The sequence below is a fragment of the Hesperophylax consimilis genome, chromosome 28 (genome assembly GCF_061612785.1).
Source record: "Hesperophylax consimilis isolate HC1 chromosome 28, BYU_Hcon_1.0, whole genome shotgun sequence".
NCBI lineage: Eukaryota > Metazoa > Arthropoda > Insecta > Trichoptera > Limnephilidae > Hesperophylax > Hesperophylax consimilis.
Window position 1 is genome coordinate 19277653 of NC_142863.1, and position 16547 is coordinate 19294199.

At 36.4% G+C, this 16547-nt stretch overlaps 1 protein-coding gene across 1 annotated transcript in view; it reads left to right on the forward strand.

Moving 5' to 3' along the window:
- Positions 1-4237: 4237 nt before the first annotated feature.
- LOC149410312 (uncharacterized) overlaps positions 4238-16547 on the forward strand; it is a 30605-nt gene continuing 18295 nt past the window's right edge. The window contains exons 1-10 of the mRNA XM_089648988.1: positions 4238-4416; positions 7027-7232; positions 7646-7823; positions 9046-9179; positions 9519-9531; positions 10925-11070; positions 12415-12505; positions 12717-12880; positions 14273-14448; positions 14844-15116. Coding sequence (XP_089505114.1) covers positions 7056-7232; positions 7646-7823; positions 9046-9179; positions 9519-9531; positions 10925-11070; positions 12415-12505; positions 12717-12880; positions 14273-14448; positions 14844-15116 — 1352 coding nt within the window. The 5' untranslated portion in view covers positions 4238-4416; positions 7027-7055. The remainder of the gene's footprint in view (positions 4417-7026; positions 7233-7645; positions 7824-9045; positions 9180-9518; positions 9532-10924; positions 11071-12414; positions 12506-12716; positions 12881-14272; positions 14449-14843; positions 15117-16547) is intronic.

Here is a 16547-nt window from a genome sequence, read left to right on the forward strand (position 1 = left end):
ATCTTCTTGTTACGTGAACACGAAACGCAGTACGCTTCGCTGAAATTCCATTAAAAGTACTGAATCTACAACAAAGTTATGTACTTTCTAATATGTATCTTTATACCCGAGAAAACGGATATCAAAGTTCGAACCCAAGTTGCTCATGTATGTCCGTAAAAATTGTGATTTTTCCAGAAAATGCCACTTAATCGAGATTTTTCTTGTTATTTTCTATTCATACAATAATGCTTATCGCAAATCCTAAATTTCATTTCATAGTTCCCGAGAAAAAGGCTTTCAAAGTTCGAACCCAAGTTGAACATTTATGCAAGTAAAAAATATGAGTTTTCATTTTTAGATTTTGTTATTGATTTCATTTCAGAACATACTGCTGTAATCCTTAATTTCATTTCGTTCGGCCACATAGTCCCCGAGAAAACGGCTTTCAAAGCTCGAACCCAAGTCTTCCATAGGCCCGTAAAAACCATAAGTTTTCCACATATTCATATTTATCGAGATTTTTTTATTGATTCCTTTTCAGACCATAATGCTGAGCACGAATCCTAAATTTAATTCCGTTCCTTCACATAGTTCCCGAGAAAATGGCTTTCAAAGTTCGAACCCAAGTCTTACATTTATGCCCGTAAAACTATGATTTTCTCCACAAATAACACTTTATTTAGATTTTTGTATTGATTTCACTTCAGAACATAATGTTGAGCACGAATCCTAGAGATTATTCCATTCGGCTTCCTATTTCCCTAGAAATTGGCTATCAAAGTTCGAACCCAAGTCTTACATTTATGCCCGTAAAAACTATGAAATTTCCACAAATGCCACTTATTAGAGATTTTCGGGTCGATTCCTCTTCAAACCATTATGGTTTGAAGAGAAATCGACCCGAAAATCACGGGCATAAATGTATGACTTTATGAGTTTCACGGGCATAAATGTATGACTTGGTTTCGAACTTTGAAAGCCATTTTGTCGGGAACTATGTGACGGAATGGAATTAAATTTAGGATTCGTGCTCAAAATTATGGCATGAAAAGGAATCAATAAGAAAATCTCGATAAAGTTCCATTTGTGGAAAAATCATAGTTTTTACGGGCGTAGGTAAATGTAAGATTTGGGTTCAAACTTTGAAAGCCGTTTTCTCGGGGACTATGTCGCTGAATGAAACGAAATTTAGGATTCGTGCTAAGCATTAAGATCTGAAGAGGAATCAAAAAGAAAATCTTTAAAAAGTTGCATTTGTGGAAAAATCGTAGTTTTTACGGGCGTAAATGTAAGACTTGGGTTCGAACTTTGAAAGCCGTTTTCTCGGGGACTATGTGGCCGAACGAAGCGAAATGTAGTATTCATGCTCAGTATTAAGGTCCGAAGAGGAATCGAAAAGAAAATCTAAATAAAGTTGCATTTGTGGTAAAATTATTATGTATTAACGTTTCTGCATTATTATGTCTGTATTATTTGACTTTTAACATGTCTGTAAAATCCCGTTCAATAAATAAATAACAACATAACAAATCTCAGTATTCGAACTTTGAAAGCAGTTCTCGGGTTCTACTGCGCTGAACCTACTTATATTTTGGAATCATAAATATCTTTGTCCAAAGTCGATTCTATGACAACATCTGCAAAGAGTGCATTTTTGAAATATCACCATTCTTACATGCAAGACTTGGGTTTGAACTTTGAAAGCAGTTTTATCAGGCTCTAGTGCGCCGAACGGACTGACTTTGGAATTTTACTAAGAACTGTGGTCTTAACCTGAATCAATAACAAAATCAACAAAAAGTAGCATTTTTGGCAAATTATAGTTTTACGGGCATAAATGCAAACTTGGGTTCAAATTTTGAAAGCCGTATACCGAAAGCGTAGTACCTCAGGATATACGGCGCCGAACGTTCCGAAATGTTGGATACTTATAGATAATTGTGGTCTCAAATCAAATAGAACATTTGAAACCACAATTAATTTTAAAGACAAATAAATAAATGTATATCTTGCTGGGAACAGATGTCCTGATGCAAACTTACATTTTGCATTCGAAATTATAGTTAAAAGATGTTATTTGATACCTACGTTATAGGCATGATCGCAGTTTATCTTTAAATGCAACTAAAGCATTTGTCGAGAGATTTTTGCTCTATTTCAAATGAGTCGTGTTTTATTGAATATTTTCACCATTTTCACATTATTATCGATTTTTAATATAAAACATTCGTATTTACATATCTCCCTTTTAAACCATTTTTGAACCCTTACTACGGGGGCCTTAAAATTATTGAGAAAAAAAACACAAAAATTAACAGTTCTGAACAAGATATATTTTTCAGAATGAACAAGAAATTGCAATGAATCAAATTAAGGGTTAAATAACGATAGTAATTATAATTTTTTTTATTTAATAAATGTTTACATGTTACATTTTTTGATATTTTTAACTACCATACTAGGCTAATGCCCGTGTTGTGGTAGTTATACATGAAATAATAATAAAAATAACATAAAAGAACTAAAAAATACTGTTTTATAAAAAAATAAGTATGCAAGTATGATACATACATTAAATAATAATAAAAATAACTTAAAAGAACTAAAAAATACTATTTTATAGAAACATAAGTATGCAAGTATGAATCACACATGAAATAATAATAAAAATAACTTAAAATAACTAAAAAATACTATTTTATAGAAACATAAGTATGCAAGTATAAATCATACATGAAATGAAAATATAATAATTAATTAATTTTGTAACAGCTTTAAATCAAACAAAATCTTAAAGACAACTGACATACATAAGACACTATAAACATTGTAAATTAATAAGTTCGTTTATAATATGAATTAAAAAATGAATTATTTTTCGCTATTTTTATAAAGTCGGTCATTGACATTGTTTGTAAACTCCGTGTTTCCTGCATTCCACTGAATACTATAGGAGACAATATGGGAAGCTCGTCGAAATTCCTATACAATTGGGAAAGCGACACTTCAAACGACTGCCATCTAGCGGAGCGAACTTGAATCAACGCGCTCTTTGACTTGCGAGTCATGATGGTACAAATCCAAACAAACCTAACCGTCACACCGTTTCTTCGTGTGGGCAGGCAGAGAAGATGGACTTCCACAAAACACTTCTTACTTTATTCACATTCACGCATCGCGTCATAAACACTCTTAATTTATTTTGTCTTTTGACCCAATACACGCGACCCGATTCAAGTTTTTTTCGTTTGATCGTGCCATGTCTTTCTCGGGTGTCCTCGCATCGTTTTTGCGTGAAATATGTATTCAGCTTACATTCCTTTCTTGTTCGTTTAGTTGATAATTTAAAATAATAGTTTTTTTTCTGTATTTGACTTTATTATTATTGCATTCCAGTATTACTTACCTACTTTTATGCATTTTGTTTGTTTGTAAGTAAATAACTAACCACCACACCGTTACCCGCAGGGGTGGGCAGGGAGGATGGACCGCTAAATAACTTGGTCTTGACACACACTTCTTGCCTTATTCACGTTCATACATCACCTCATTCATACTCTATTATTCTGACTCTTGACTCAAGTATCTGATTCACTTGTTTGTGCCATGTCTTCCTCGGGGGTCCCCGACTTCTGCTGCCATTCGCAGTTTCGTAATATATTCTACTTACACTTCTTTCTTTGCTTATTCGCTCTACATGCCCACACCATCTAAGCGTCCCTTTCTTCACGCTTACATCAGCCTTGCACTCTTTGCGGATCTCTACACTTCTCACACGATCACACATGGTTTTAACACACATATGCCTCAGGAATCTCATTTGTACAGCATTCAGTCTACTTTCATATTTTCTCTGCCAGTTCCATGCCTCTCTTCCATACATCAGGGTAGGTACCATCACTCCATTGTGGACTGCTAACTTCGCTTCATAGACATTTTTTGGCCAGCATATAGCGCCATTTTAATATAGCGCCATTTTCGTAAAATGTCACCTCAAGGGCGCACAACACTATATTCATTGTTATTATTATTATTCACCTCCCCACATTCTGGAACACGAAGAATTTTAAACAAAGCGAAAAATTAAATATATGAGAAGCTCTTTTACTATGGAAAATGATCATAGTAATATTTTCTGACGCAAGGGTCGTTCTTTCAAAGGAAACCGTATTTCGAGAGAGATTTGTATTGTCAAATTTAACGTTTCATCCATAGTATTAGCTTCTACAACGCGCAACAGTTGTTTTGTCAGCTTTCATAGATCAGTAATATTATTTAAATAAATAAAAAACAAACTTAAGTGATCTAATCTAATAATAATAATAATTTGTGTTGTTTATATTAAATGTGTTGTGTTTATAAAATAAGTTTAAAATAAAGTTTCAAGAGAAGTTTTATAATATGTGTAGGTTAGGAATGCGACAGAATGTTTAGGTGTGTATCCAAATTGTTTTTTATTATACTTTATATCATTTTAAATGTTATAATTCGTATGTCATCCCTTGGGGATGCTTTATTTGGGTGACGTAATTACATTTGTGGTTTTTCGATATCTAGAATAGTTGTAGAAAGTTGCGCTAAACTTTAATATTGACGTTTCAAGTATTGTAAGTAACCCACAGTTGTGAAAAGTAGAACATTTTGTATTTTTAATATTAAATAGTGTTAAGTTTGTAAGAAACTGTGTAGGTATATGGATTATGGATGGAATACTACAAGGGTTTGAGGTTAATTTATTCAATCCGAAATAAAAACGTTGATGGTCTGTAAATAACTGATTTTTAAGTTTTTCAGAAGCTCACTTTAATTTTATGTGACACCTTACAAGAGCGCCCCTGTCTGTACAATTTAAAGACAGAAGAACTATATTGTCACCCATGAGGCGGGTTAAGGTACGGGCTGTAGAAAGGAATATATTAGTAAGTCTTGAAGAGGACCAAATTATACGATTGGGGAAAAACAGATGTACCCTGTTCTACATAATTTTAATGAAGGCATGAATTTTGTCATTATTTTGTGCTTGTAGTGCATAGTACCAAAATGCACAAAATAAATACATAATTCATGCTTTTGTGAATTTTTTTTTACATACCTTCTTTTCGGCAGTAGAAATGAAGATCTGCGCCAAATAAAGTGATGGAATACTCCTCAAGAGGGATAACCCTTGTTAGTTTCATGTTTCTTTACTAAAAACGTGTCTTATCTCACCAAATATTGATAATATCAACTTGGGACTGGTCTCATTCGATTCAGCACATAGTAAACGAGACCTCACTTGACCTAGTAGTATGTAAACATGTATTTTTAAAAATTGAGGTGTATTCCACCTTTTTTGGATTCTGCATTTGTTCATTTATACTGCCAAGAATGTATGACCAAGATTTCACAAATCCTATTTTACCTGTACTAATTTAAGAGATTCAGTTATCGCAATGCAATCGGCTGAAAATGTCTACGTCTTGAAGGTCTAGCTGGCCATCGCTTGAGAGATAGTCTCCGAGGTTCTTCAAGGCGCTATTTCCCAGGGGGCGATTTGGCCTCCTCCACAAATGTTCTCCGCTGCTATCCCTCGCCATTCTCTTATAGTCCGTCTTGCTCCAATCCTTTTCCACTGGGGCACTCACACAGTTCTAACTTCGGGCATCCTATCATCTGGCATTCTTTCAACATGACCTGCCCTTTTGCTGTGTTTTGGACCTAAAAAACCTTACAACGGTCTCATGACCTACATATTATTAGATTTTAAAGTTCATCTAACAAACTAACCAAACAAACATCACGCCGTTTCCCATAGGGGTAGGCAGAGAGGATGAACCGCCAACCAACTCGGTCTTGGCACACACTCCTTGCCTCATTCACATTCATACATCGTCTCATACATACTCTTCTATTATTCTGACTCTTGACATGGCCCTACTCGAGTATCTGATTCGCTTGATCGTGCCATGTCTTCCTCAGATGTCCCGGACTTCTGCTACCATTCACATATGCATCATATTTCCTCCTTACACTCCTATCTTCACTCATTTGCTCTATATGCCCAAACCATCTAAGCGCCCCTTTCTTAATCCTACTCATTACGCTTACTTCAGCCTTACACTCTTTGCGGATCTCCACATTTCTCACACGATCATACATGGTTTTACCACACATACGCCTCAGGGATCTCATTTCACCAGCATTCAATCTACTTTCATCCTTTTTTTGCCAGTTCCATGCCTCACCTCCATACATCAGGGTAGGTACCAGCACTCCATTGTGGACTGCTAACTTCGCATATTCAGACAATTCTTTGTTAGCGCCTCAGTCCTCCATTAATGGAATTACCTGCATTTACCCTTCTTTCAATATCTCTGTCATACTTCCCATCTCTCATAAACATACTTCCTAAATACACAAACTCATCCACCTGCTCCAAGTATTCCTCATTCACAGCTATATTGCACACTGTTTTCGTGCTCTCTCTTTCAAACACCATTACTTTAGACTTACTTACATTCATCATTAACTCATTCTTCATGCATACTTCATTCATCCTAGACACGAGAGGCTGACTTTAAAGTTCATGATTTATCTATATCCTGTAAAATCCGTTTTATAGCTTTGATCAAAAGGTCAACTGACTTAAATAACTAGTAACTAGTTTTGTGAACTGTCCACCTCGCACCCAGAGAAGTATGTTTCTAATTTTCTCTTATTTAATAAATCAAAACCATGAATAAAACCTAATGCAGTTGCTCCCTTCCTTTCCCATAATTCGTAGCATGATACTTTATCTCAAATAAGGAATTATACAAATTGTCCCAAGAAACTTGACTATCTCAATGGTTTTTCTTTTTTCAAACTTACTTCAGGCAAGTGGATAACATAATATTAAAAAAATGCAAATAAACTTGGCGATTTCACATTTGAAAAAATTATCTTTGCTGGACTGTGAAAACGGCCCCATCTTGAAACATACAAGCAGATTCACAGTCAGATGAAATGCAAAACGGATGTGTTGAGCTTAGTCAGTAATGTAATTTTTTTAAAAATATTTTTCAGATGGTAGTGATGCCAGATGATCTGTTGCCATGGCGGCGGAGTTTCTGCCGCTGTGCGACGTGTTGTTCAACGTGATCTCGCTGGCAGGTTACTTCTGCGATGTGGTGTTCGACGTGGTCATGTGCTACGCGCTGCTGGAGCGCGGACGCACCGCTACTGCCGCCACCGCGCTCGCCATCATAGCGTGCTCACTGCTCATATCGCAGGTAACAATAACTGATATCACCACAGATCGAAGAAAAATCCAGATGTGTCATCAACCCCTAATGGGCCAAGAAATCCACCATGGAATTGCAAGTAGCTCACCACACTTGCCTCGATTTTATGGTATTTTGAACCTTAAAAAATGCTCCTAGCATTCTAAAATATATTTAATTCCCTTGACAAGGAAATAATGTATCTTAATATTATTCTAGCTTGTCGTTTCGTCATTTTCGAAGATGTTTATTTTATCTGTGAAAAAGCGTCAAAATTCCTTGATAAGTGTCATTTTTTCCAATTTTCAAAAGTCGTTGTACTGTATTTATTTACAGGAAATCTTTTTTGCGGAAAATGCTTATTTAGCTAGAAAATATAATAATATTTTCATATGTCTTTAATAATTTTTATTCTTTTCCAGGTGGTCTCACTGCGCTGGTATTTGCATGTGGCTGACGGGGGCGGGCCAAAGCGCAAGGGTTGTGCGCGGTACGCCCCCCACGTGCTGCACTGCCTGCAGCTGGGCGTGCTCTGGCGTTACGCAAAACTGTTTGTGCCCGTGGACCTGCGCTACGTGAAGCATGAAGTCCGGAATCTATGTGAGTTGGTTATTCTTTGTGTTGGTTATTTTAATGATTTATTTATCCCATAGCGATGTCGTTCGTACCGTCATTGTTCTAGTGCCTTTTCATTTTTATACGAGACGTGTGAAAAGGAAGAGGATGATTGTCGATGACATATGTACGCCCCCTCTCTTGGATTTTATACTCCCTCAACTTACCAGAGGGACTACAATATATCTACAATTGGGGTATGTTGTGGGGCTGAAGCGAGATGGACCAGAAAGAGAGGAATGTTCACTACATTATTAAACAGTAAATCTCTCCAGATATTCTCAGTATTCCCCTGTTGAAAAACCACCATTCAGGATCGAAACGTTTATAAAATGACTTTAACCATGTTTATTGGCCAGAGCTGAATAGAAGGTGACTATGTTAATCACGGAACTGGTAGGACTATTAACAGGACACTGCCATCTCAGGAGACACATGCAACTGTTGGGAGTGGAAAACACCAACATCTATAGAAAATGTGAAGAGGAGGAAGAGACTCCAATACACCTATGGTGCCATTGCCCCTCTCTGCTGGGAATAAGGCTCAGATACCTGGGAAGACACAGTGTGGAACCAGAAGACATCGCCACATATCCAATGACAGCCCTGGTGAACTTCATAAAAGGGACCGGGTTACTGGCAAGGGAATGAGGTAAAAAGGGAGATAGTACAATGGGCCTATGGCCTAAGTGCTCGCGGGGAACGTAAGTAAACCGCCTACGTCTTTAAAAAAAAAAAAAAATAATAATAATCACGGAAAAAAAAAATTATATCTTTCAAGAAATTGATAAAATTCAATTCGATTGTGTCTCTCCTATTGCCCTTTCCAGTAACCCTCAGGTAAAAGAGATAGTACAAAATCGAGTGTAAATCAAATACATATTTATGTAGCCCTTTCCAGTTAAATGCACTTTTTACGTCCGTACTCGCGGCTGATTTGCAGCGAGGATTTATTGTTAAAGTAGTAGCATCTTAAAAAGAAGCAACTGAATAATTTGTTTTTAGATGCAGATTGATTACTGAGTACTTTTTCTAAGATTTCTTAAATTATAGAGTATGTGTAAAAAACAACTTCGATAAAACTCTTGTTTGGTTATGTGGGTTTCATTGTATTAACTTATTTTTAACGCTGAGGCGAAAGCGCTGAACATATTTGCAAAGCTTGCAGTTTGATTGTTTGATGATAATACTTACATTATTGTTGCAGGCATGCTGCGTCTCGTGCACGCATTCTGCGAGGCTGCGCCCATGCTACTGCTGCAGCTGCACGTCCTGGCCGAGGGGTTCTCGGCCACGGCTCCGCAATCCGCCCTCCAGACCACCACACCCTCCTCACGCCCTGTCCTAACCGTCGACCGAGGAGGTGAACTAACATCAAACAAATACGTCATTCGTCATTTTTTTTATTTTAACTCCACACAGGATGTCATCTTTGGGGATGCTGTGTGGAGGGTCCTTTTTAGGAAAGGAAAGAGTGAGTCATGAAAACACAGTGGTCAGCAAATTATTCCACAGCTCAGCTGTTTAAATATAATGAAAGTATACTGAATGCTATGAAAATGTGATCCCTAGAATTCAAGGCTGATGTCTAAGATTAAGAAAAGGACACTTAGATGGTTTGGACATTTAGATTGAATGAATCAGTAATGGAGTGGAAGGAGAATAAACCTTAAGAAATAGGATGTACCTACAAGCTACACCCTTTGTACTTTGTTATTTTGAACAATAAAATTTTTGTTGAAATTTGAATTTGAAGAATATATCACACAAATGTGAATAGTAGAAAAATTCAGGAACACACAAGAAAGACATGGCACGATCAAGTGAACCAAATACTTGAGTCGGGCCATGTCAGGACTCAGAATAACAGAACAGTTTTTACGAGACGATGTATGAATGTGAATGAAGCAAGGAATGTGTGCCAAGACTGACTTGTTTAATTGTTAGTTAGTTAGTTTATATATTTGATGTGTGGAGATGTTCGTTTTTCTTTAACCTTATCTTCGCGGCTGTTGCATATATGTGATCCATCGACGGTTATACCCATAAACGGATGTCACATATATGATCCATGAAGATGGGATAGATTGCGAAATTGAAAAGGTTAAAAAAGAAGTTCCTTTTTTTTTACGCATGTATGAATGGCAGATGTCTTTGTGTAGTTACAGGATAGAAACTTAACAATAACCACTCAAGCAACGTTGAGCCAATCAATTTAATTAATATTGTACCTTCAAATATTAATACAGAAATATACGAACAGTTTATTGCGGTTTAACCTCTCAGACAAAGACATTTATATACTATGTGTTCCTTTGAAAACTGTCAAAACGTGATAATTTTTGTGTTATTTACGAGTTTTGCTAAAAGCATCATAACTCACGTCTTGGGAAACGTAGCCTCATTCTAAAAAATGTTTTGGAAAGATTATGAAATCCACTATTGCATTGTGTTGTTATAAGTAAATATTTGCGTTTCTAAATATATATTTTATGAAAACGTCAAAAATATGTAAGAATCGATAACCATTATTTCAAAGCCGTGAAAAATGTACTTTTTTCTGAGTATCATAAAGAAATAACACTTTATATATTGAAGAAATATAATTAAAAACTATTAGTCACCTCAAAATATTAACCGTCCAAACTAAAATATTTTTAATAAATTATTTAGAAACGCAATAAATTATGAACGAACAAGATGACAGATCCAATCGACTTAGATAATGCACCTCTACATTCCATAGATATTCTTGAATACAGACACGTAGCGTTATTCATTATCGACACTCTGTTTTTTAAATCATGGCAATCCGTATACTAGTGATGGAAATAAATCGATTTTTGTAAAATCTCGCGCGTTTACGTGAAAAGACGTTCTAATGTCTTGACCGCTATTATCATATTTACTTCTTTTGACGTTCTAATGTTCTGAGTGGTTAAAGCCAATAAATCCAAGTAGATTTCACCGGCTCTCCTGTATTTTTAGGATAAAAAATAAAGAAATCAGAAATTTATTATTAATAAAAAATATATAAATCATCTTCGAGTTGGTAATAAATATTAATATACAATGATGAATTGCAGCCAGTGCAGCGTTCACGGAGCTGAATGTGATCTCGGCATCGCTTAGCCTGTTCTCCGTGTGCTGGGCGCTGGCCAGCTTCAGCAAGAACGTTCGGCTGCAGAATGTGCACAGACTGGTGCTCACCTGGCTGGGGGTCATCTTCCAGGTAACAATACCGTCATCATGTCCTCCCTCGCCATTCGCCTCCAGTCCTCAGTCCTTCCCGTCCTGCTTCAATCCTCTTCCACACAGTCTATCATCCTCTTCCTCAATCTGTATCTGGGTCGCCTCTACTGGGGAACCAATTTGGTTATTATTTTCGGTTCCCTGTCATCTGGCATTCTTTCGACATGTCCAACCAATTGTCTTTGGGACCTACAAAATCTTACAAGAGTCTCATACTCAATTAGATTTTCAAGTTCACGTTTCATTTTAACTCTGTATGATCCATTTACTGTCGTAGGTCGATGGATGATGTTGTTTAACCTCATATGACCTCAATTTGGAGTCAATTCAATGAGGTATTTTCCTAAACTATGGTATACCGATAAAAATGAATGGAACATTTAAAGTTTTTTTTTTCTGATTTTGATTATCGTACTAAAAATGTGTAATTTTAATATTTTCATTCATAATTATTATTGATTTAAAAAATAATCTCAAACTGCACATTCAGAAGCTGTTCTAACTGGCTACAACGTCATTATGACACAGAAAATGCCACTGGCTAGTAAGACGGCTGTCAACGCCACCTAATTGACTAATAAAAAAGAACTTGTCATTGTGGTGGCAAATCAAAAATGGCGCATCGAAAATTTAGTTGTCATAAAAATAAAATAAAATACAGGGTTTTCAAATAAGAGGTGTTATTTTGATATTCAATCGTAAAAGATCAATGGTTTCGTTGCTTGTGTGGCACGTAGCGCCGTCTTGTTTAAAGTAAGTCTTGTTGTCCAGATCAATACCATCCAATTCTGGCCATAAAAAATCATTAATCATCTCTCGATAGCGCAATCCATTCACCGTAACTGTTGCTCCAGCCTCATTTTCGAAAAAGTAAGGTCCAATGACTCCGCCAGACCATAAACCTCACCAAACAGTCATACTTTGAGGATAGAGAGGCTTTTCAACAATAACTCTTGGGTGTTCCGAGCCCCAGATGCGACAATTTTGCTTGTGACGAAGCCACCGAGGTGGAAATGCGACTCATCACTCAAGATGATTTGCATTTGATTCACTCAAGTGAATTTGCATTTGATTCACTCAAGTGAATTTTAATAATTTCAATGCGTTGTTGAAGCGTGTATCGTTCCATTTTTATTAATGGCGTAGTTTCTACTTGTCAAATGTCAAAAAATGACAGCTTCAAAAGTAACATCTACCGAAATAGCGGGCTATTCAAAATAACACCTCTTGTTGGAAAACCATGTAGATACCTTTATTATCGTAATTTTTTTCAGATTACACTGAAAATATCTTATCTTTAGAGTTATTTTATTTGTTTTCATAGTTTGCCTGGAGACTGGGGACTATATCAGCTCGGGTGACCGCCCTGACGGTGTATGCCTCCCTCTACGAGCATTGGGTGTTTCTTGTTATCGGTAAGTTAATACAACATACGTCAAGGTACAAGGTACGTCAACATAGATCAATTTGCATTGAAATTCTTTCTAGAACAGAAAATCAATTTCATTAGCCTGTCTGGGACCAATGAGGCGACATTGTTTTCTTGCAAATCAGTATAATTTACACTTCTCTGTCGTTAATATTGTCATAAATATTTTTAATTGTTTTGTGATTTTTGATTTGCAGGTCTCCACTGGGTGTCCATGTTTCTGTGGCTGATATCGCCCAAGAACGTGTTCCATGGAGAGAGGATCAGCCGGCCGAGGAAGGCTTACCTGTCTGCGCTCATTGCCTTTGTCTATGTCTTTGCATATGTCAACCTGCAAGAGGTGAATCACAGACAGAAAATGGTAAATTAGCACTTTTATTCTAAGATCTCGCAAATACATACTACCCACTGACATCAGATTAAATAAACCTACCCTAAAGCCAAATTTGTTTACCACTCCGAAGGCAACCACGTGACAAACTATTTTGGCACCAGCGGGGTTCGCTGAATGAAATACGTCATCATTATTATTTTTACTCAAAAATGTAGAGAAAACTTGAAATTATCCCCATTATGAATGAAATAGCTATTAAGATTAGCATTATTTTCCATTTAGGATTTCTGAAATTGGTTCCTTCTCATTGTTATCTTATTAACCCCTAAGGCATGGTCTATTAGAAATCATTGTGTCGCCCTTATCTTCATGGTGAGAAATATGATTTAAATGGTGTTAGAAAGAAAAAACACCACGCTTTATATTCAAATCTAGAAGTTAACCACCAAATCATTGAAATGTATGAAACTACCGACCGCAATTTGAGAAAATTTTATTGATTTTGTATTGAGGCGATGCACTACGTCGTGTAATATTTCAAATTGAGCCGCTATCAATAACAGCCCTTATGTAGATGGCGATAAGGTTTAAATTCCCGCTTAACACCATTCGCCTGTTTTGATTTATGCAAGAAAAAAACATGGCCAAAAAGTGCCTTTTATTTTATTTTGTGGATGTTCAGGCATAAATATTTAATATTTTTTACGATCATTTTATAAATAACTAAATTTGCCACATTATACAATAAAATCATAACCGAAAATGGGTTCGTAAGTAGGAGATTTTGAACTTTAAAGTAGTTTTCATAGGCCTTATACATTATTTTTTTCTGGGCTTATAAAAAGACTTATCTAAAAAATACTCGATTATTTCAAAGGCCAAGATGTATTCTACTCGCAGTATTTAATTAAAGCATCTGTAACATTTCTAGGCGACCAAATTTTCAAACTAAAAACACATGATTTTGCATTACTACGTATGGCATCGCCTTAATAATTTTTATATGAAACTACAAAAATGTGAGGTGACAGTAATGTTTATCCACAGTACATTTGTCAAATAATTTTTTTTTAATTTTTATCAGTAATTTTAGTGCAATGTTAGACAAAAATACGTAAGGTGAGCCATTTTTAAAACTTTTGTATGTTTGCATTCAAAATGTATCGAAAATAATGTGTTTATTTTTCTAATAATAAAGTTTTGAAGCGTTATTGAAATTTCATCACGTTTCAAAAACAGTTTTTAGTTTTCGGATTTTATTGCAAAGCGAAAATACAATCAAATTCTCTGACCTTCGATACGCCAGAGGCCTGATGGGTAATCTGTGAATTAAATAAAAATGTGCCTATTAACCGAGTCCCGTGTATCTATACATTTACCGAAGGGCCTTGTGATAAGATTTATTTGTCTATTTCTCAGGTAACTTTCTATCTGGTAATGCTGGTGGAGAACTGCCTGTTGGTGTGCGTGTGGCTGGCGGGGGTGTGGGGCAGGGGGGGTGGTGGGGGGATCCAGGGCATGCGATTGGCCGCCTTGCCGCTGCTAGTGCTGGCCTCCTTTTCTGCGGGGATCGCCTTCATGCTGTTGTATTACAGGTACGTAACTAATTAGACCACTGATAACGGAAATGTTTTTTTTTTTGGAATAACTTAATGAGTACAATGTCAAATTGTAATATTTCATTATTGTAGATAATATTAGCGATTCCTAAACGAAAATTTTAAAACAGAAAAATCAGAAAAAAATACGGTCACATCTAGAACTTGAACCCAAAACTCTTACCTTGTCAGGGCACCGCTCTACCACTACTAATCGGAATATATTTTATATCTAGGATTTTAGCGCCATCTGTTGGATGTAAAAGCAACACTCGCTATGGTTTCTCTATTTACACAGACAGACTGAGCCACAGCAACACGTGGCGGGGTACAGTTAGTAATAAATAAATTTTATTATTTTACAGTCCATTAATAATAATTTTGTTTGTCAGATATTTCCACGTCCGCCGGCTGGGCTACGAGCTGGGCGGCCGTCTGCCGCCACTGACGTCGGGCGGTGGCGACGCCAAGCCGGGCGGGCCGTACGGCGAGGGTTGCTACGACGCCGGGAGCGGCGTGGACCCTGCTGCGCCCGGGGCCGGAGACCACCGCCAGCTCGGGCCCGGCAAGGGACTCTACTGTGGTGGCGGCACAGGCTACCACCCGCAGAGGAACGCCATTCCGGGCGTGTTCAATTGCAGGTTTACGAACCCTGTCATTGGGAAGTGAGTATCCTTTTTATTTTTTATTTTAGAGTACATATATACATACATATATATTTTGCGAATGATTTAGTTCTAATAGAGAGTGTACAGAGACGATTTACAAAAGTACTAAGCTTTGAAAGACCGGCAATACGTAAATAGACTCAAGTAACTAAAATTTTCAATATTAAAAGACAGAAGAGAAAGGGTGACTTGATTGAGACTTTCAAAATTTTATCTGGACATTACTTGCCTGGTACTTGAAATCTTCACCACTAACACAAATGTAAATCTATGTGCATACTCAAAAAATTAACAAAACACCCTTTCATCCAATCCTAGGAAACACTTCCTTGCAAATAGAGTAGTGAAAGCATGAACAAACTTTTACAATGTGAAATCGATACTGCAAATATAAATCAATATTAACCTGTCCGGTGGTGAGTTTCTGGAAAGAAAACGGTCCCGCTGGAGGGAGTTTTTTCAACAATCAAAATATAGAAAAAAATAAATGCCACCTCGTAGAGTATAAAAAAATAAAAATAAAATCCTTAGAAACTAGCACGAAAAAACAAATACTAAGCTATTTAGAAGGAAAAAATAAAAACAATTTTGCAGAAATCGCCAACCATCGAAATCGGAGCAGATTTTTGTTTTTACTTAATAAAAATCAGATTCACTTACCACAATTTTAATGAAGCCAAGGGGGGAAGAACGACTTTTTATACACACTAACATATACGTATTATTATTTACACTTATACTATTGTATTTTCATTATAAAAATTAAACATAGGTATACAATGTATATGCAGTCAATAATTACGATAAAAATAACACTATTCTAATTATTATGTACACTATCTTAGGAATAAAATTGTCTTCACTAACTAATACTGCTTTTTCGTATGGTAGTCTTCGAAACATGGATATACGCAAAATGCAAGATTGCAGTCGGTGCACATATATTTCGTGTCACTTCTTTTTTGAGCTCGAACTGCTGTATGTCTACACACATGGCATTGTCGTTGAGTTCGCTTTCCTTGGGCTGCAGTTTCTGGTACAGGACGGAGAAAATGTTTTCCTAAAAGGCGAGTTGGTTGATCCACTACTCTCCTTCCTCCAGATGATGCCGGCCTTGGCGTGTGATATTTTTCGATCATTTGAGACACTAAGTTTTCCCGGAATTCGCTAAATGATAAAACCTTTTGCGTTTTCAAACGATGCAAAAAGAAAGCATTTAGTGTTCCAATGTCTATCAATCTGAAGAAAATTTTCTTATACCATTTTAGAGACTTCCTGGAACTACTTGCGAAGCCCAATATGCGGTCCACTTTGTCAACAGCTCTCATATTCTTGGTATAATCTAAAACTACCTCTGGTTTTATTTTATTTTCTCCCGTGGAGAAGTCAATTTTATCAGTAACAATCATTGCATCTGTATGTATGTTA